Source organism: Rhinolophus sinicus, chromosome 15, assembly GCF_057876585.1.
Source record: "Rhinolophus sinicus isolate RSI-liver-muscle chromosome 15, RSI-T2T, whole genome shotgun sequence".
NCBI classification, from domain to species: Eukaryota; Metazoa; Chordata; class Mammalia; order Chiroptera; family Rhinolophidae; genus Rhinolophus; species Rhinolophus sinicus.
The window spans coordinates 86,869,458-86,888,073 of record NC_142515.1 but is presented as its reverse complement, the minus strand read 5'-3'; the positions used below and the strand labels follow the sequence as shown (position 1 = coordinate 86,888,073).

The 18,616-nt window shown below is 54.8% G+C and overlaps 2 protein-coding genes across 3 annotated transcripts; both read left to right on the top strand.

Annotated features, from left to right (window-relative positions):
* Window positions 1–1,451: 1,451 nt before the first annotated feature.
* PRKACA (protein kinase cAMP-activated catalytic subunit alpha) lies at window positions 1,452–18,046 on the top strand. 2 transcript variants are annotated; one of them, XM_019746152.3, is made up of 10 exons: window positions 1,452–1,674; window positions 9,687–9,748; window positions 10,186–10,314; window positions 11,782–11,880; window positions 12,809–12,891; window positions 13,725–13,851; window positions 13,941–14,036; window positions 14,136–14,258; window positions 15,978–16,142; window positions 16,565–18,046. In XM_019746152.3, the coding sequence occupies exons 1-10, from the start codon at window positions 1,629–1,631 to the stop codon at window positions 16,688–16,690; spliced, it is 1,056 nt and encodes a 351-aa protein (XP_019601711.1). In that variant the 5' UTR covers window positions 1,452–1,628; the 3' UTR covers window positions 16,691–18,046. The 2 variants fall into 2 exon arrangements, with proteins under 2 accessions (XP_019601711.1, XP_074194191.1); XM_074338090.2 differs by lacking the exon at window positions 1,452–1,674 and adding an exon at window positions 9,334–9,559.
* On the top strand, window positions 6,673–7,111 carry SMIM46 (small integral membrane protein 46). The gene is given in 2 exon segments (XM_074338091.2): window positions 6,673–6,942; window positions 6,944–7,111. Coding segments are annotated over 2 exon segments (153 nt in total). The 5' UTR covers window positions 6,673–6,819; the 3' UTR covers window positions 6,974–7,111.
* Window positions 18,047–18,616: the final 570 nt, after the last annotated feature.

Below are 18,616 nucleotides of genomic sequence, written 5' to 3'. Positions count from 1 at the left end.
TTATTAAATTTTACTTAACGTTACTTTGTAACCCCACAGCCAGAGGTGGAGTGGTTTGGCTGGTGAGCCATTTCCCCCATAATTCACAGAAGTGCCCCAACTTTTCCTCCCTGGGACTATAGTTGACCTAGCATAGGTGCAGAGAGCAGCTGGGTAGGGTGCAGGCAGTACAAGTCTATAGGCAGAGCAGTGAATCAGCTTATAGACCTGAGACCCCATAGCCCTTCTAAGTCAAGGAGAGCTGGCTCATCCTGTCCCCTGCCCTGCTGGACACCTATTTGGGCTTTCCTCTGCTCCAGTGGTTCTCAACTGGGGGCAATTTTGGCCCCCCCAGGCACATTCAGGAATGTCTGGAGATGGTTTTGGTTGTCAAATCTGGTGGAGAAGGTTCTACTGGCATCCAATGGGTAGAGAAACGGATAATGCACAAGACAACCCCTCCACCCCCCGCGCCAGCAAAGAAATGTGAGTAGTGTGACAGTGGGTAACACTGCCCTCAAGTTGTGTATGTATAAAAAGAGCACCCTTAAGGGGCGTCTTGCTACTTCTCTGCCCCTGGAGGGCAGGTTCCCTCCAACTCCAAGACCGGGAATCCTCAGCCTGATTGCCCCCGATTCCTCCTCTGTAAAATGGGAGCGATAATAGTACCTGCGTGATACAGCCGTAGTAGGAAGTAATGTATTTAACGAGTGCCTGCTCTTACTACTGGCAGGAGCCCAGCGTGGGCGCCCAGCAAAGGGATGGGCACTGACCCTCCGCTCCCAAGCGCCCCTTGCTCCCGAGGCCCAGCATCCTCTTGAAGCTCGGGCTGTGGCTGGGGGAGACCCAGGAGCTCCACCCCCACTCCCGGGCCTGCCACTGTTATCCTGCGTCAGGCCTTAAAACACGACGGCTGACGGCCCGGCGACCTCTGACCCGCGCGCCGCTGCGCCCCTCCCCCGCTGGCAGGTGGACAGCGGCAGCATCGGGGGTCCGCGGTGCCCGCTGGCCGGCGGCCGCTGCCGCACTGAGCGGGGGCGGGGAACTGCGGCGCGCACAGGGGCTGGCGGGCACCCGCCTGGACCGCCTTCTGGGCCTCGGAGCAAGCCAGCCTCCGCCGCCCCGCCCGGTCGACCCCGACAGCAAGCTGCGCCGCCGCCCCGCCCTCTCACCCCGGGATTGACACTGAATGTTCTGTGGGGGGCTGGCCGGACTACGCTCTTTGGCCAATTGGCGGCCTCGCTGGGCGATCCCCAAGCCCTGTCGCGAGCTTCGGCCAATCAGGCACCTCGTAGGCGCGCGAGTGGCCGGGCGTCCGCGGCCGCGTCACGGGGCCGAGAGCCTATAGCAGCGCGGGAGGGTCGCGGAGGGCCAATGGGCGGCAGCGCGGCGGCGTCAGTCAAGGTGGCCTGGGCCAATGAACGCGGGCTGCGGGAGCGTCACGGACAGCAGCAGCGGACTTGGGCTGAGGTTCCCGGGCGGGCGGGCGCGGAGAGACGCGGGAAGCAGGGGCCTGGCGGGGGTCGCGGCGCCGCAGCCAGCGCAGCAACCCTAGGGGCCGCCGCCGCCGCCGCCCAGCGCGCTCCGGGGCCGCCGCCAGCACCCGCCGCGCCGCAGGTCCGGGACCGGCCCCGGCCGCCGCCGCCGCGATGGGCAACGCCGCCGCCGCCAAGAAGGGCAGTGAGCAGGAGAGCGGTGAGTGCTCGGGCCGAGACCTGGATCCCGGCCCCGCGCTGCCAACCCCCGCCCTGTCCATCACCGCCTGGCCCCTCCCCCAGGTGCCCCCCCATTGCTCTTTGCTTACCCCCAGCACTCCCTCCCCCTGCCTGTCCAAGGTTGGGGCCCAGGGCCCGCAGAAGACCCTCCAGAGGGGCTACCTTGCCAAAAGCCGCCCCTCGCTGCAAAGACTGTGTCCCCCCCACCCAGCTGTCACTGCCAACCATGGCACGTATGACCGCTGGGGCCCCACATGGGGCCCTGTCACCACCGCACCCCCTCCTTTCCTGGACCCTCTTCCCAGATTCTAATACCCCCCACTTCCTCACTCGCCTATCCCACAAATGGGACTCACCGCAGTACCCCAACCCAAGCTTCTGACAGTCTTGGGAGTGTTGTGGGGTCTGTCTCCACCCCACAGGAACCTTGGCCACTTGGTGACCACACCCCTCCCCCCTCCAGCCCCGCCATCTTTCTCCTGCCCTTCCCCTCTTCACCTTACCACAGCCCCCCTCCGAACCCACTCTGTTCCCTTGAGTTTTTCCCAGAGCCGTGTCCAGCATTGTTTTTACTTTCTGTGTCATTTGGCATGGGGGACAGGATCTTTCTGGGTCCCTCTGCTCCTTTCATCCTGTCACTCTCTGTCACTCTGCTCCTGTGCTTGTGCTTTCTCCTCTGAGCAAGCGTCTGTCCCTGGCTGGGGTAGCAGACTGTTTATGAACCAAGAGAATTGCTTCAGTGTGTCCAAAGCCAAGTTTGAGCTGGTCTTCCTGGGTTCATTGCATCCTCCTTCCTGGGTTGGGGACGGGGAGGGGGGGCAGCGGCAGGAGTGCCCCTTTCTATCTCCTGTGGTGCAGTGAGGTAGACTAGCTAGACTCCTTGGAGGGCCCCTCAATAATAAATGGTTGTTTCACAACTGAGGCTCCGTCACTCACCCAGTCCTGTGGGCTTCTTCACCCGCTCCTGGCTCAGGATGAAAAGTGGGGGATTAAGAGTGTCTGGATTTAACAAGGCTCATTCAGCTTGAGCCAGGATAGTGAGAAAGGGGACTTGAGGTATGGTAGTTGTGGAGTAGTGGGTGACATCCAGTGACTTGCCTTTTACCAAGGGACATCCTGATCGCTCCCTGGGCTCAGCCAGAAAGAGGCTTGTTCCCCCCTCAAACCCCAAATTATGTTGGCCTTTTCCAGCCAGCCAGAGAAAGAGATTCTGTATCTGGAAATGCCTTCAGAAATGGCCTTGAGCCCCTTCCTCAATTCCTCCAGCTCTTAAGTTGTCATCGCTCCAGGCCTAAAGCTGGACCTCAGCTAAGATACCCTTCCTGTTACGCAGAAATAGTCAGAGATGAAAAAGGTGACGCCAAATATGCTGTTCCCAGTTACTGGTCTCAAACCCCAATGTCTGAGTCCCCTGAATGCCCTCTCCCAGAAAGACCCAGGCACAAAATCCAGGGAACTTTATTCAGATGGCAGAACTCAGAGTCACTGAGCAACTATGGGGAGGCCTGACATGTCACCAATGGGCGGGGGACAGGGAGGCAAGTGCCTGTAGCTGAGTGCTTGATGACAGAGGAGCAGGTGGATAGTGACCAAAAAAGGTCTGGGCATGAGCTTGGAGGGGACTAGGCAGAGGGGGGAGGGGCTGGGCCCCCAGCAGGTGAGGCCTGGGAGGTAGAAGGTGGAGGCAGGCAGCCATATATTACAGAGGCTCAGTTGAAAGTTGGGGAGATGACATAGTCCTGGAAAACTTTCAAGGCATATCAAACACATGCAATGTGTGTGGAGGGGTGGGAGGGGGTGGAAAGTTACACAGGGAAAAGGATCCCCAAGAAAAAGATCAGAGGCTCCGGAAGTGACCACTAAATCTCTCAGAGTGCAGGCCAGACACTCAGGAATTGACCATCACAGTGAAATAGAACCACTATTTATTGGGCATCTAGGATGTGCCAGGCTAAATGGTCTCCATAGATCTATCTGCTCAAGTGGTTTTCATAACGGGCTTTTTTATGAATTTTCCAAATGACATCTCTAAGTTTGACATAGACGATGTCACAGAGGCAGGATTCACATAGATCCACCTTCCAGCCAATTTTCTGGACCCCAGAATTTCCCAACCCAGACATTCTCAAGCTGCCTCCCTGATTTTTACTCTATTTACTTATATTTCCTTCGTTTACAATAATAAAAGTTTTGATTCACTTTTGTTCAGATGTAAACTTTGCTCCATCCTAAGCAATAATATAAATGAAATCATGGAATTGTTGTGCCAGTTACATTTCTCTGCTACACACTGAAATACAATGTAACTAGAAAAGTGAAACATCCCTAAAATCATTTCTAGCCCTGCCAATGGGACCTATGTCATATATCAGGAAACGCCCTAAGCTGTACTTAGTTCTAGAGGCTCGCAGGGACTCTCAGAGAAGCAAACAGGATAAGGAAGGAAGCCCCTCTTTGCTTGGAACTCTAATTCTGCAAGGATGGAGTTAGACAAAATTTGCTTTCCTGTAACTAGAGCCAGGCCTGGGGTGGGGGGTAGGGGGCAGTAGCCAGGCCAGCCTGCAGGGGGCACCTGAATTTCATCTGCCAGACACCAGCCCTACTGGGGTAAGGAGAATGTCCAAGCCTTAGTGGGCACTACTTAGGCATCCTCCAGCCCCCTGTGCTATCGTCTGGGCAGGACAATGCCAGCCTCCTTCCAAGAGAGCAGGGATCTATCTATGTAAAACAAGCCCTGGGATGGGGTGGGGTGGGGGAAATCTGTACCCAAAGATGCCAAAACTTTGGCAGGGGCCCGGGTAAGATGCTAAGAGGGCAGAGAAAAACAGATCTAGCACTGGACTCTGAGAAGCTAGAGAAATTGAGAGAGGGCAGTGGTCCCAAGAGGCCCCTGGGATAGGCCGCCAAGTGGGGCTCAGGCCTTGGCTAGCTAGCACTGGCCAAAGGCACCCCTGGGAGCTGGCCCACGGGAAAGGGGGCAGGACTGGTGAGAGGGAGCCCTCAGACACTCTCCCCACCAGGCCACAGGGACAAGCAGATCCAGACTCTGAGAGAAAGATCCCTGGATGGGAAGAATTGTCACCGTCTAACATCCTGCAGAAGTCCAAGAGGGTCGAACTCCTTCTGTGCAGTGGCAGTTGTATGGGTGCCCAAGAGGGTCTTGCCAAGGCAGCTTTTTTTCCTTAGCCCTTTCAGACCTACGGAAGCTTGAGGGTCCTACTGCCCCTCCCCTTTACCCACTGGCCCCCAGATTGGGTTTCTCTTCTTGCCATCACCCCCACAACTCCTTGGCTCCCCCTATAGGCAGGTCTCTGGGGATGGGCCTCCAAGCTGGTGAGGCAGGTTTCATGAGCCTTCCCAGCCACCGTAGTCCTGGTGCCCTGAGAGGAACACTGAGTGATGGCTTCCAGCCCCAACGACGGTGAGGCTGAGCCCTGTTGCTATAGCAACTCCTCCGGCACACACTGCCCTTCTGGTCAGGGAAGGGCTGTAGTAGGATTTGGGGAGGAAGTGAAGAAGAAAAAGCTGTGGACTTCTGGCTGGCCCTGGAAACCCCTTACAACTCTGGGCTGGGAGCCTCGGAAGAGCAGTGGGGATGGGTGGCCCAGTTCAGACGGGGGGTATGGCCCATCCAGAGTGGGAGTCCAGCTCAGAGCAGGGCAGTGGTGTGGTCCGTCTTAGTGTTGGGGTTCAGCTGAGACTGGGTGTTGGTCCAGCTCAGCGATGGAATCTGGGTCAGAATGGAGATGTCCATATGGAGTCCAGGTTAGATGCTCCAGTACAGAATGGGGAGCCATCAAACTGGGAAGTGGTCCAGCCCAGTGTCAGGGTCCAGCTCATACTGGGGGATCACCTAGTCCAGAGTAGAGGTCCAGTTCAGAATGAGATTGGTCCAGGCCAGTTTTGGGGTCCAGCTCAAACTGGAGGGTAGTCCAGCCCAGAACAGGGGATCCAAGCTAGACTGGAGGAATCAGCCAGCCTGGAGTAGGGGTTCTAGCCCAGGCTGGGCATCCCGGCCCCAGAATTCCTGGGACAACCAGGTTTCAGAGAGCAGAGGGTACTGAGAATGTTGTCTGTCTGGGGGGAAGACTGGGGCTCTGAGTCTGGGCTCCTGCTGCTTGCTGTGGTCCTGGCTTTTCAAAGAGTATCTGGGGTTCTCTCTGGTAGTGAGCCCAAATTCAATCTGGACCAGGGTGGAGGCTGGCAACCCCCATGTGGAAGATGTGGGAAGGGTGGCAGGTTTCACAAGCCCACAGCCAGCTGGGTTTCCCTTCTTTGCCACTTCCTGTTGTCAGAAGGGCATTCTGCGAGAAGCTGCCACTGACCCTCTACTTTTTTTGGGATTTGGAAAGAAGGAGGAAGATGGTCAAGGCAGCCTCCCCCTCCCCCACCCCTGGGTTTAGCCTTTCGTTTCCGGTTTGGACCTTTATGGCTGAGAGCAGAGCCAAGCACAGGGCAAGGTTTGACAGAGGCCAAGGACATCCTAGGATGCCATTCCCCTCTCTGCCCCTGCTTAGGAGCAAAAGAAAGCCAGATGTACCCATTTGTCTCTTGGGGTAGCAAGATTTGGGGGCTCCAGGTTCAAAGAGGACTCAGGAAGAGATAGGGTGGCTCTCAAACCTCCCCTCTTGCCTTTCTCTCCAGCTGCTCTTTCTGCTAATTAATGGAGCTCTGGGGCCTCTTTAGACCCCAGGGAGCCCCTGACTGCTGCCTGCGCCTAAGCCTTAACTCCTTCCCCTCTACCTAGTGGGCACTGCACTGGGCACATTGAGTACCATCTTCTGGGTAGTCTAGCACCCACTGGGGAAGGCAGAAAGGGCCTGGCATACTGGCAGTAGTGAAGTCCCTAAAATGGGAAGTTAGCTTTAGCACCCCGCCCCCGGGGTAGTCAGGCCAGCCAGGAGGGACAGCCTCTGGAGAATCTTTTCACTGTCCTCTGCCAAGAAGGGCCTTTGCAAACCTTGGCCAGCCATGAGCAGGTACCTTTAAATGCTTCCCTGGCAACCAGCTCCTCCTCCTGGGTCCCCCGAGGCCCTCCCTCCAGAGGAAGCCAGCTCAGAGGCTCTGTATTTCCTAGTTCCCCTGCAAAGGGAAGATTTCCAAGGAGAGCCCAGGGTAGCTTGGGATGGATCTGGGGTTAGATAGTGGCCAGGGTGGCGACTCAGAGACCACCTTCCAGCTGTGGCTGCAGCTGCTCCTATGGGCCCACCTGACTGTCCGTTTCCTGAGCTACCTGCACCACACCCTGTGCAGCACCTAAGCCACAGCCAGTACCCTGAGCTTCCCTGGCCTGGGGCAGATGGGCCCCAGATCACCCCATCCCACTCCATCCCCCATTGCACCCTCTGTTGGAAGAGGCAGAAAGCAGAGGTGAGTATGGGGGCTCTTGGCTGGGGGTCTCCCATCATTATCCTTCTTTATCTGCCTGCTCTTCCTGGTACTGCCCTTCCCCCATGCCCATCCCCAAATCTGGCAAGCCAGTGACAGCAGAGGAGATGCAGCCTGAGCCCTTCCGCAATTTGAGAGGTGAGAGAAGGGTGTGCTACCCTGTTTTCCCGAAAATAAGACCTAGCTGGACAATGCGTCTTCGGGAGCAAAAATTAATATAAGACCGGGTCTTATATAAGACATATAAGACCCGGTCCTATAGTAAAATAAGACTGGGTCTTATATTAATTTTTTTTTTAAATTTATTTAAAATGTGTTCTTTCAGGACCCATCAGCTCCAAGTCAAGTAGTTGTTTCAATCTAGCTGTGGAAGGCGCAGCTCACAGTGGCCCATGTGGGGATTGAACTGGCAACATTGTTGTCAAGAGCACCGTGCTCTAACCAACTGAGCTAACCAACTAACGAACTGAGCTAACCGGCTGCCCCTCTTATATTAATTTTTGCTCCCAAAGATGCACTAGAGCTGATGGTCCAGCTGGGTCTTACTTTCGGGGAAACACGGTAGGACCTAGGCATCATGTGGAGCCTCTCAGTGGGGTACCAGCAGACAGCCAGAGGCCGAGGCTCACTGAGTGGGGAAAAGCAGGACACGGCAGTTCTCAGGGGTGGCTGAGAGTGAAAGGGGAAGCAGGACTTGTCATTATGGATTTCCTCGCAAGCCTGCTCTTCCCTACCTCCCTGGTAAGTGAAGGTAGAGTCCCAACAGGGTACCCTCTCCCCCACCTTCATCCAGAATTCAGTGTGTACATTTGAAGGTGTCCAAGGAAGGTGGTGTGTGTCAAAAAATATTCTGCTAGTGGAAGTATTGGACGTGGCGCAGTTCCTAAACTCAGAGTCTCTCAGTTAGTGGCCCAGCCAGATGCCAACCTAGGACTCCTGGTCATTCCTTGACTGCCTGACCTCTCTCTGCCTGCTCACTTTTTGTAGGGCTTTCCTAACCAACAGTCTCTCCACCTGCCATTCTTGTAGCCCCATGGAAGGTTCTTCTGTCCAAACTCTGAAGGGAGAGCCTTGGGGGAGAATGGGGGAGTCATGACTACCCAAAGATTGTGTGGACCTCCTGGTACTGCATATGGATGGGACAGGCAGATGACAGGCAAGGCCAAAGTACAAGTGTGCAGGACCTCTCAGGGTGGCAGCCATCAGAGGATCCAGGTCAGGTCTATCTGTAGGCCACCCGAGTGCACTGCGACCCGTCAGGAGCAAAGCAGTTAATCTCATGAGAAGTGGGATGGGGAAGGCAACCTCAGGCCTGGTCAGTCTTCTCTTCTGTGTAATGAGAGTAATAGTAGCTCTGAGCCATCAGAATAGAAGTTAAGCATAGAAAGCGTTGAGCACACAGCTGGCACACAGGCAGGCTCCCTAACAACAGCGTGCCTGGCGCCGGGGAACGGTCACAAGGATGAGTCTGTAATGTACAAATCCGTCAGGCTGCACATTTAAGATCTGAGCACTCGACACACCCCCTGTATTTTATACCTCAATTTTTGAAAATACTTAAAAGCAAAATTAATAGCTGACAGTTCTATGACACAAACTTTGTGCAGGCCACTGTCCAACCAACCCCCTTTGCCAAGATTAACTCTTTCAGTCCTTATAACCCTCCTGCCAGGTCATTACGATTATTATCCCCATTTTACAGATGAGGAAACCTGAGGCCCAAAGAGGTGAGGTCAGTTACCGAAAATCATACAGCTCATCAGAGACTAGGCTGGGGTCTGAGCTTTATCTCAGTCCCAGGGTCCTGGCATTTAACTGCTTTTCTGGGCACTGGCAAGAATGACTTTTCAAGCCTCAGTTTTCCTAGAGTGTTAAATTGGGAGAATGGATAAAAGGAAAGCTGGCAAGCGAACTGAATGAGGTAGTGGAGATGAAGCAGCAGGCCCAGGGTGCCTACTGGGAAGTCTTCAGTATTAACCAGATGGTGATATTCTTTGGGGTGCTGAGGAGCCCCTGGGAGGGTGGGCATCAGGTGATGCCTCCCTTGAACCAGCTGTGGAGCCAGGGCCCCTCGATTGGCAAAGACAGAAACAGGGCCAGCTGGGGACCAAGGCGACAGCTGAGCCCCCCAAGGGCTCCTGCTACCCGAGCCCCAGAGGCCTCCACCCTGGCCCAGCCTCCCCAGAGAAGGGGCCTGAGGAACAGCCAAATCCTGAGGCTATAAATACCTCGGCTGGCGTCGTCCCTGGCCGTGGAATGTCGGTCAGAACTGGGGCGAGTGGGGGTGGGCTGGCCTGGGTGCCGCCCTCTCTCCCCCTGAGAGTAAGCTCCAAGTCACACTGCACCCCATTTGGGACGGAGCTGAGGCTGGATCCCACCTCTGTAGTAAAAGGGGCCCAGGCCTCAGCACAGATCAGCGCCCACCAAGCTGCCCTCAGATTTCAGCCAGGGCACCCAAAGGCCCTGGGAAAAAGAAGGTCAGTCTCTGGGTTGAGACATCTATCTGTACCTCACTTTCCACAAATGGGCATCTCCCCAGTGATACCCTGGGCCTCTCCCAATGAGATGAGGTCTCCATCTAACTCTCCCCTCTCTTCCTTCCAGTGAAAGAGTTCTTAGCAAAAGCCAAAGAAGATTTTCTTAAAAAATGGGAAAATCCTGCTCAGGTAAGCCCCCGGGGTGCAGGGCGTGGGAGGGGTGAGCTGACAGCCCCCATCCCCCAGTTGCATCCCTGTGACATGGCGAGGATTTTAGGGCCATGTGGAGGGTGTCTAGACACCCATGAGGGCTTTGTGTGGAGGCACCTGATCACCCATTGCCAGGCTCCCCCACCCTACCACCCCCTTCCAACTGGCAGCCCCTGCCCCCCACACAGCTGCCAGCAGCTCCTGGGCCCCAGGCCAGGGCCAGATCGGGCCCCTGCCACCCTCCTCATGGAATGTGCCCTCTGCCATCTTGTTTTTCCGCCCCCGTCCTTACCCGGTCACTCCCCCTGCACCCCAGGGCCCCCTCTGCTGGTGGCAGAGGGGATGCCCCAGACCTCGTCATCCCAGCAGGCCACAGAGACGGGGGTCCAGACCCATCCCAACCCTTCCGCACACAGAATACAGCCCATTTGGATCAGTTTGAACGAATCAAGACCCTCGGCACGGGCTCCTTCGGGCGGGTGATGCTGGTAAAACACAAGGAGACCGGAAACCATTTCGCCATGAAGATCCTGGACAAACAGAAGGTGAGCTCTGCTCTGCCCTGCAGCCTTGTCCCACTTGCTGCCTGGAATGCTCTTTCCGCCCATCCACTCACCAACTGCTTCCTGAGCCCCTATCATGTGCCAGACCCAAGGGCCAAAAGGATACCATGCTGCCTTCAGGAGGTTCCCCCCAGGCCAGCCACTGAGGGGAACCCAGGCATTGGGCATGGACTCAGACGCCTCGCCAGAGGTCTTCCTAAAGGAGGTGGCTTTTACACGGGCCTGCTTTCTGTAAATGTTTTTGATACCCTACTTGTGCCGGGCACTGCTCTAGAGCAACGCTGTCCAGTAGAAATGTCACACAAGCTACGTATAATTTTAAATTTTCTAGAACCTCATTAAAAAAAGAAGCAGATGGAATACATTTTAACAATATGTTATAATTAAGCCAGTATATCTACAATATTATTTCAATGTATGTAACCATTGTAAAATATCATTAATGAGACATTGTACATTCTTTTTTTCTATACCAAGTCTTCAAAATCCAATTTGCATTTTACACTTACAACACAGCTCTGCTCCGATGTTAAATTTTCACTGGAAAGACAAGAAAAAGTAGAGAAATTGAAAAAGCAGATTTACATAGCCCAGTTCTTCCAGACAGGTTTAAAAGTTATCCGGTAACTGCATTGAGTGTCAGTTTTTAATTTTTCATTTTAGATACTTCAAATTTTAAACTCGGTTCCTCAGTTGACCGGCCTGGTTTCAAGCTCTCAGCAGCCATGGGTCGCTAGTGTGGATGGTACTGGGCAGTGCATGTGTAGATCCAAAGAATACAGCTGTGAACAAAGCAGAAAAGGCCCCAGCGCAGAGGTTCAGAGCTGACTGAGAGGCCAGGCTGCCTGCCTGTGACTAGCTGCCTGTGACCTTGGGCAAGTCACTTCCCTTATCTGGGCTTCCAGACTGGCATGCTCACAGTGCATACCCCTCAGGGCTCCCATCACTACATGTGAGCTGCCTGCTAGGGACAGCTGAGGCCCAAGGAGGAATCAGCCCAGGGTTCAGATGGATGTGTTTGGGTGCTTTAGATGCAGAGAAGATATTTGTAAGCCCACCCCCCCACCTCCTGGGGCACTACACCTGCTTGTCTTTACATTTTCAGCTCTACTGTCCCTTCTTCCAGGAAGCCTTCTCTGATTACCCTGCTCACAGACTTTGCAGGGTACCTCACCAAGGGGCACAGGCATCATCCGCAGGCCCTGAGCTTCTCCTACCAAGGCTCTGACCTCTGGGCCAAGAGGCCTGGTGACTCACGTATTCTTGCCCTGAACTTCATGCATGGGGACAGGCAGCCTCGGCCTTCTATTGTGTCCTCAGCACTCAGCCCAAGGCTCCACAGGCCACAAACACTCACAGGAACCAGCCCAGCCTGCACCCCTAGTTCTGGGCATCAGGGGAGAGGGACCTCTCACACTCCCTCCTCTCCACCCTGCTCTGGGCCCACAGGTGGTGAAGCTGAAACAGATCGAACATACCCTGAACGAGAAGCGCATCCTGCAGGCGGTCAACTTTCCGTTCCTCGTCAGACTCGAGTTCTCCTTCAAGGTGGGGGAAAAGAGGGGGCAAAGAGGGAAACCACACCTGGGGGCTGAGGACAACCAGTGGCTGCCCTAGAAAGCAGGCCTACCCACTGATGGTGGGGCGCGGCGAATCAGCCTGGGCTCTCACACACCAAAATTCAACTCCTGGATCTAACTTGATAACCTTAGGTGGGTAAATCACTCAAGCTGGATGACATCCCTCAAAAATCACTGCCCCGTTTATAAGAACCTGATACACAGCCTGGGTTCAAATCCCAGCTCAGTACCACCTGCCCATGTGGGCAAGAACTTCATTGCCCTGAGGCTCAGTTGCCTCATCTGTAAAATGGGGATCATAACAGTCCCCACCTGGTGGGTTGCCATGACAGTTCCAGGCACATTGTGAACACCCTGTGTGAGCTATTTTTGGTGCTATCCTAAGGCAGGACTTCGAAAGTTGGGAAAGGCCACTCGGGGCCTGCCACCCAGGCCCATGCTTGGTGTTATGCTCTACTACTGTTGTCTTGAAATTCGTCGTCATTTTTATAGCAAGTGGCCTCACATTTTTACTTTGGGCGCCCCCTCACAAATTCTGTAGCCTATCCTGGTCCCATTTTACGGATGAGAAAACTGTGGCCCAAGAGCCTTGCTCAGGACAGTCACAGACATGAGCTGCTGTGGAGTCCCCTCTCCAGCCCAGGCACCTCTAGCCAGCCCTCCCTTTCACCCTCCATGAGCAGGATAATGGCTGTCCCTTCTTCCTCATGAGCCGAAGAAACTGAAACTGGTAGCTGAGTGAGCACTGTGCCTGGTCCTTAGCACGTGCTTCATATGGAACCCTAGATTGATGTTGTCACCTAATTTCTGAACATCTGTTGGGTGAGGGCACCAGGGCTTCAGATCGGGCCCAGGGCTTGGGGAGCGGAGCCCTGATCAGCTGCTGCTCCCCACAGGACAACTCGAATTTATACATGGTCATGGAGTACGTGCCTGGTGGGGAGATGTTCTCACACCTGCGGCGGATCGGAAGGTTCAGGTGAGTGGACCCCCGCTAGCCACCCCGGGCCTGGGGCTGTCCACAGTCAGTGCTACACAGCCAAGCCATGTGGGGAAATGAAGGTGGCCTTTCCAGGGCCCTGTGGGCTCTCATTCCCTGAGCTGAGGAATCTGTGATGTCTCAACCACCATGAAACAAAACAACATGGTGACTTAGGTTTTTCCATTTAAGTTGGCGATTTTATGCAGTTTTTAAATTGATGCTGTTGTTTTATTTTGTTTATTCATATAGCTATGCACTTTACATGCAATAAAATGCACAGGTCTTCAATGTTCCATGAGTTTTGACAGTTGCATGCATTTGTGTAACCACCACCCAAAACACCATATTGACCATTTCATCACCCCAGAAAATTTCCTCGAATGCCTTTCTTGTCAGATCACCACCCTGACACAGGCAATTGTCCCCTCTGGCTTCAAACACCACAGAATGTGTTCGGTCTGGGTTTGGGCTTGATATAAATAGCATCACGCAGTTCATATTGTTTTGTCCCATTCTACTTTCACGTCACATAATCATTTTGAGAGGGAGCCACGGTTGTGCATATATTCATCGTTTGTCCTGGTGGTGGTATTGAGTAGGATTCCATTGTGTGACTCTGTCACAATCTGTGACGCCATTCCTCTCTTGATGGACATCTGGGCTCTTTCCAGTTTGGAGCTCTGTATGACTAAGGCTGCTCCTCTTACGCATTTTGGATAGCTGGGCTGGAGGCAGCTCTGCAGGCCCACCTGCTGGGCCATTTGGGGGCGGGCATGTCCTGTTGGGGGTGGCCACCCACTCACCCGGCCCCTCTCCACTTATCCCACCAGCGAGCCCCATGCCCGCTTCTATGCCGCCCAGATCGTCCTGACCTTCGAGTACCTGCACTCCCTCGATCTCATCTACCGGGACCTGAAGCCGGAGAACCTTCTCATTGACCAGCAGGGCTACATTCAGGTGCCCACCGGCCGGGCGAGGGGCAGCCCCAGGTGGCCATGGCCTGGACCCTCCCTCCCTCTCTGCCAACCCTGCTCTTGTGCCCTCAGGTGACAGACTTTGGTTTCGCCAAGCGTGTGAAAGGCCGCACCTGGACCTTGTGCGGGACCCCTGAGTACCTGGCCCCCGAGATCATCCTGAGCAAAGTAGGCACCTCCTCACCCCTCCCACTGCCCCTGAGGCCCACTCTGCACACGCCTCCTCCTCGCCCTCTCCCCTCACACTTCACCCCTTTCTCGCTCTAGGGCTACAACAAAGCTGTGGACTGGTGGGCCCTGGGGGTTCTCATCTATGAGATGGCCGCCGGCTACCCACCCTTCTTCGCTGACCAGCCCATCCAGATCTACGAGAAGATTGTCTCTGGGAAGGTGAGGCCCGGATGCAGGGGCTCCGCCCAGGACAGACCCTTCCCTACCCACCTTCATTGTCAAAACAATCTAGAAGTTCTTTAAGTCAGGCCAGATGGCGAAGCTGGGTGCACCAGCCACGCTAACCAAGGCGAATCCTGGGCCCATACTGCTGATCTCCCCAAATCTTCTAAAACCCCAAGTCTCACTCAGACTCCCGCCCTGCCCAATGTGAGGCTCTTGCACCTAGTCATCCCCCTTAGCATGAGTTTTCACAGGTTTCACGGAAAAGTGAATGTGTTCAATTCCCAGACCCCACCGGGAGTCATTTTGGGTGTATGGCTCACACCCCCTTTCCCAACTGTAGACTTCCTAACTCCGAGTGTGCGGGTGGGTGATGGGTGCTTAGAGCTTGCACCCACGAAGTACATTAAGCACCCACCACCCCCTGCATCTCCTCCATCCTACCCAGCACTCTGAGGGGCTGAGGAAGCTGAGACACAGAGAGGAGACATGTCTGGTCCAAGATCCAAGGGCCCAAGAGAGGCTGGGACCCCCCACTTCTGTCCTCAGTTTACCCACCTCGCTGGGACGACCCAACCATCCCTGCACCCGGCCCAGGAAATGGTGGGAGCAGCTCCCAGCTCAGCCTGGGTGGGCCAACCTGACTCCAGGTCCCAGCTATGCCACCCATTGGCTTTGAAACCTCGGGCAAGTGCCTTCCCCCCAAGCCTCATCTTAATCCACCTGAGAACTGGGGAACTAGCCACCTGCCTCTCAGGGAGGTTGAGGAATCACCAACTGCAAAATGGGGTCACAAAAAAAGGGAAAGATGAGGTGTCTGCCAGTAAGCAGAATAGAAATTTCCAAGAGAATGGCCCAGAGTGGGAAACAAAGAATAAGCCATAGAAGGTTCCGAGGGGGATGAGAAGAGCATAACTCCCTTCTTTGTAGCATTTCACAGTTCCCACGCACCCTCAGCAGTATTATCTTCCTCTTGCAACCCTGGGATATCTGCCCTGTGCTAGACAGGCAGGCACAGGCCCAGAGAGGTTAAAGGCTGTGGCCAAGGTCACACAGTATGTAAGAGGCAGAGCAGTGGTGGAAGTCAGTTCTCATAGCCATAAAGCCAGTGACTAGTTGTATACAAGGCTATGGGCTTAGAGCATTTGGGGAAAGTTTCTGAAAGATTTGAACTGAGCCTTAAAGAATGGAAGAGCTCTAGATATGCAAAGAGAGAAATAGAAAAAAAATCGTCTCTCTCACAAGCATGAATATTTCTGAAGTTCCCAGACCCCAGCAGAGCCACCTTAGGAAGCACTGGCTAAAAATGCAAGTTCTGGAGTCCAACAGACCCAAGATGGAGCCACTGGATCCCACTCCTCTGTGTGACCTTGGACAAGCTGTTTAGCCCTTCCCAGCCTCAGTTTCCTCTTCTCTAAAATGGGAACCATCAGAGCACTTATCTTGGAGCAGCGGTTCTCAAAGTGGTCCCCTCTCCAGCACCATCAGCATGGCCAGGGAACTGGCTAGAAATGCAGACTCTCAGGCCCCAACCCAGATATCCTGAATCAGAAACTCTTAACAGGCCAGGTGAGCTGTTTTAATGAGATTCCAATGCACACTCAAATTTGGGGTCCTCTGTCCTATAGGATTGTTGGATGACAAAGGCAGTGTTCTCGGGTCCCCAAACTCCAAGCCAGTTTCCCACCCTGTCTGTGTCACCCCATCCATCCCCAGGTACGGTTCCCGTCCCACTTCAGCTCTGACCTAAAGGACCTACTGCGGAACCTACTGCAGGTGGACCTCACCAAGCGCTTTGGGAACCTCAAGAATGGGGTCAATGACATCAAGAACCACAAGTGGTTTGCCACAACTGACTGGATCGCCATCTACCAGAGGAAGGTGGGCCCCCCCACCCTGCCCCAGGTTGCTGAGGGTTTTGGGGGCAGGCCAAGAGACAGAGAGGGCTTCCAGTGGAGAGAGAGAAAGGGAAGAGGAATTTGAAAATAGGCCACGGGCCCTGGGTCAGTCTAACTGGGGCAAGCTTAGAGCAGTGGGGGTCTAGAAATAGGATTATGGGGTCACTTGGCCACTCTGTGACCTTGGGCAGGAGACAACACACTCTGGAAAGTCATTTCCCTATTGATGAGTTGGCTGTAAGATTCTTGGGTTGTTAAGGTGAGTCGACACCATAATTCTAAGTTCAGTCCTGGGTCCTAGTAAGTTATCTCATGAATTTTAAGCCATTCATATTTATTGTTGTAATGGGGATTATGTTGACTGCTTGACTGCTGAGGTCTGGGTGGTTCTTGACCCCTCTCCAGGTGGAAGCTCCCTTCATACCAAAGTTTAAAGGCCCTGGGGACACAAGTAACTTTGATGACTATGAGGAGGAAGAGATCCGAGTCTCCATCAATGAAAAGTGTGGCAAGGAGTTTTCTGAGTTTTAGGGGTGTGCCTGTGCCCCCAAGGGTTTTCTTTTTTTTTTTTTTGTGGGGGTGGGGTGGGTGGGAGGGTTGGATTGAACAGCCAGAGGGCCCCAGAGTTCCTTGCATCTAATTTCACCCCCCACCCCACCCACCAGGGTAGGGGGAGCAGGAAGCCCAGAGATATTCAGAGGGACAGAAACACCAGCTGCTCTCCCTCACCCCCTTCGCCCTCCTACCCTACCTACTGCTTTGGCCTTCCTCCTCCCCCACAGCCCTCCACCCCAGACCACTTCAGCCTGTTTTAAACCAGTTTCTCAGTTCTAGTTAGACTAGGTCTTGCTAGTGTATCCAGGGACAGGGTGTGGAAAATGGGGCCCAAATTTAACTCCAGCCCCCACCACCGGCACCACTTGCTAAGAACCAATGAAGAATGGCCAACCTTCCCTTCAGAGCAATCCTGCCCAGGAAGGAGAGATTTTAGTGATACATGCAGTGGGCTGCTTGCTAGAATTTTTAAAAAAACAATCTACAATCTTATTTACACACTTATTTAAGTTCCACCAGTGCCTCCCTCCCACCTTCCTATACCCCCTCCCACCCCCACCCCAAGTCCATTTTAACAAGGCTGGGAAGCAGACTGACTTGTAAAGGAAGGAGCTGGGGTTCCAACCTCCCCACAAGCTGCTAATCTCCCCTGCCCCCCTGCCCCCAGGTCCCCTGCCAAGCCTAAAAGGGTCTCAGCCCTTTTAGGAAGCCCCTACCCCCTTCTGCCCCAACCTTTCTTCATCCTTGGGCTTTGGGACCCAGACAAAGCAGCTGCCCCTCTCCCTGCCAAAGAGGAGTTGTCCCCCAAAAAGATAGAGGGGAAGCCCCAAGCCCAGGGTCTTTTCTCCCAGCACCACTCCTCCCCAAACTCCTTAATTTTATTCTGAACTAGATTTTAATGCCCAGCCTCCTTTCAGCTCAGTTGGGAAGGCAAACCTGCAAAAGGAGGCAAAGCCCTCCTCCCCCTCGTAGCCCTGGTTCAAGGCCAGGGTTGCTGGGGAGGGGCTGCCTGTTTTATTCACCCAATAGCCTCCACCCCCAACCCATCCAGGGCGCTCCTCTGCTTAGCTGTCAGCTGTCCGTCACCCCTTGCTCCCCATTTGTGCTTTTTTCTCTTAATAGAAAAGTGGGGAGCCCCCCCATCCATCCCCGTCTGTCCCTCTCATAACTTCTCCCCATCCTAGGAGGAGCTCTCAGGCCTGGGGTGGGCCCCGGGTGGGCACGGGGGTGATTCAACCTGTGTGCTGCGAAGGACGCGACTTCCTCTTGAACAGTGTGCTGTTGTAAACATATTTGAAAACTATTACCAATAAAGTTTTGTTTAAAAAAAAGTGTCGCTGCTGTTCCCGACTTCGGTCACCCTACACACACACACATACACACACATAGTTGGAAAGGGAATTTCGCACCCCACCGTAAACACACACACACACACACACACACACGGTTGGAAAGGGAATCTCGCACCCCACCGTCCAGGCTGATCAGGATCTGACCTGGAGTCCTTGTAACCGGGTTCAGCTGACTTCCGCCACTCCCCCCCAACGCCCTGCAGAAGGGGGCATCCAACTGCCCTTTGACCCGAGATTCGGGGTCCCCCACATCTACGGCAGTCCCCCTCGGCGTCCAGCCCAGGGCCAAGAGGGCGCTCCAGAGAGACTGTGGGGCGGGTGCGCCGGGAGGCCGACCTGCGGCGGGGGCGCCCCAGGTTGGGGGCGGTCATAGGTGGGGGAGACGGTGCGCGCCCTCCTCCCGCCTTCTCAACGCGGGGCCATGCGCGTCCGACGGGCGCGGGGGCGGCAGCGGCCCGAGGGTCCCCGTGGCGCCCTGCGAGCGCGGGAGCCCGGCCCGAGGGCGGCGAGTTCCCGGTAAGTGCGGTCCCGAGAGCGGAGCGCGCCGGGA

Bases quoted from the DNA above. Each gene is read 5' to 3' on its own strand.
- PRKACA (XM_019746152.3), top strand. From the start codon at position 1,629: ATGGGCAACGCCGCCGCCGCCAAGAAGGGCAGTGAGCAGGAGAGCG. The intron at 14,259-15,977 runs GTGAGGCCCGGA...ATCCATCCCCAG, and splicing joins AGAAGATTGTCTCTGGGAAG to GTACGGTTCCCGTCCCACTT. The intron at 16,143-16,564 runs GTGGGCCCCCCC...ACCCCTCTCCAG, and splicing joins TCGCCATCTACCAGAGGAAG to GTGGAAGCTCCCTTCATACC.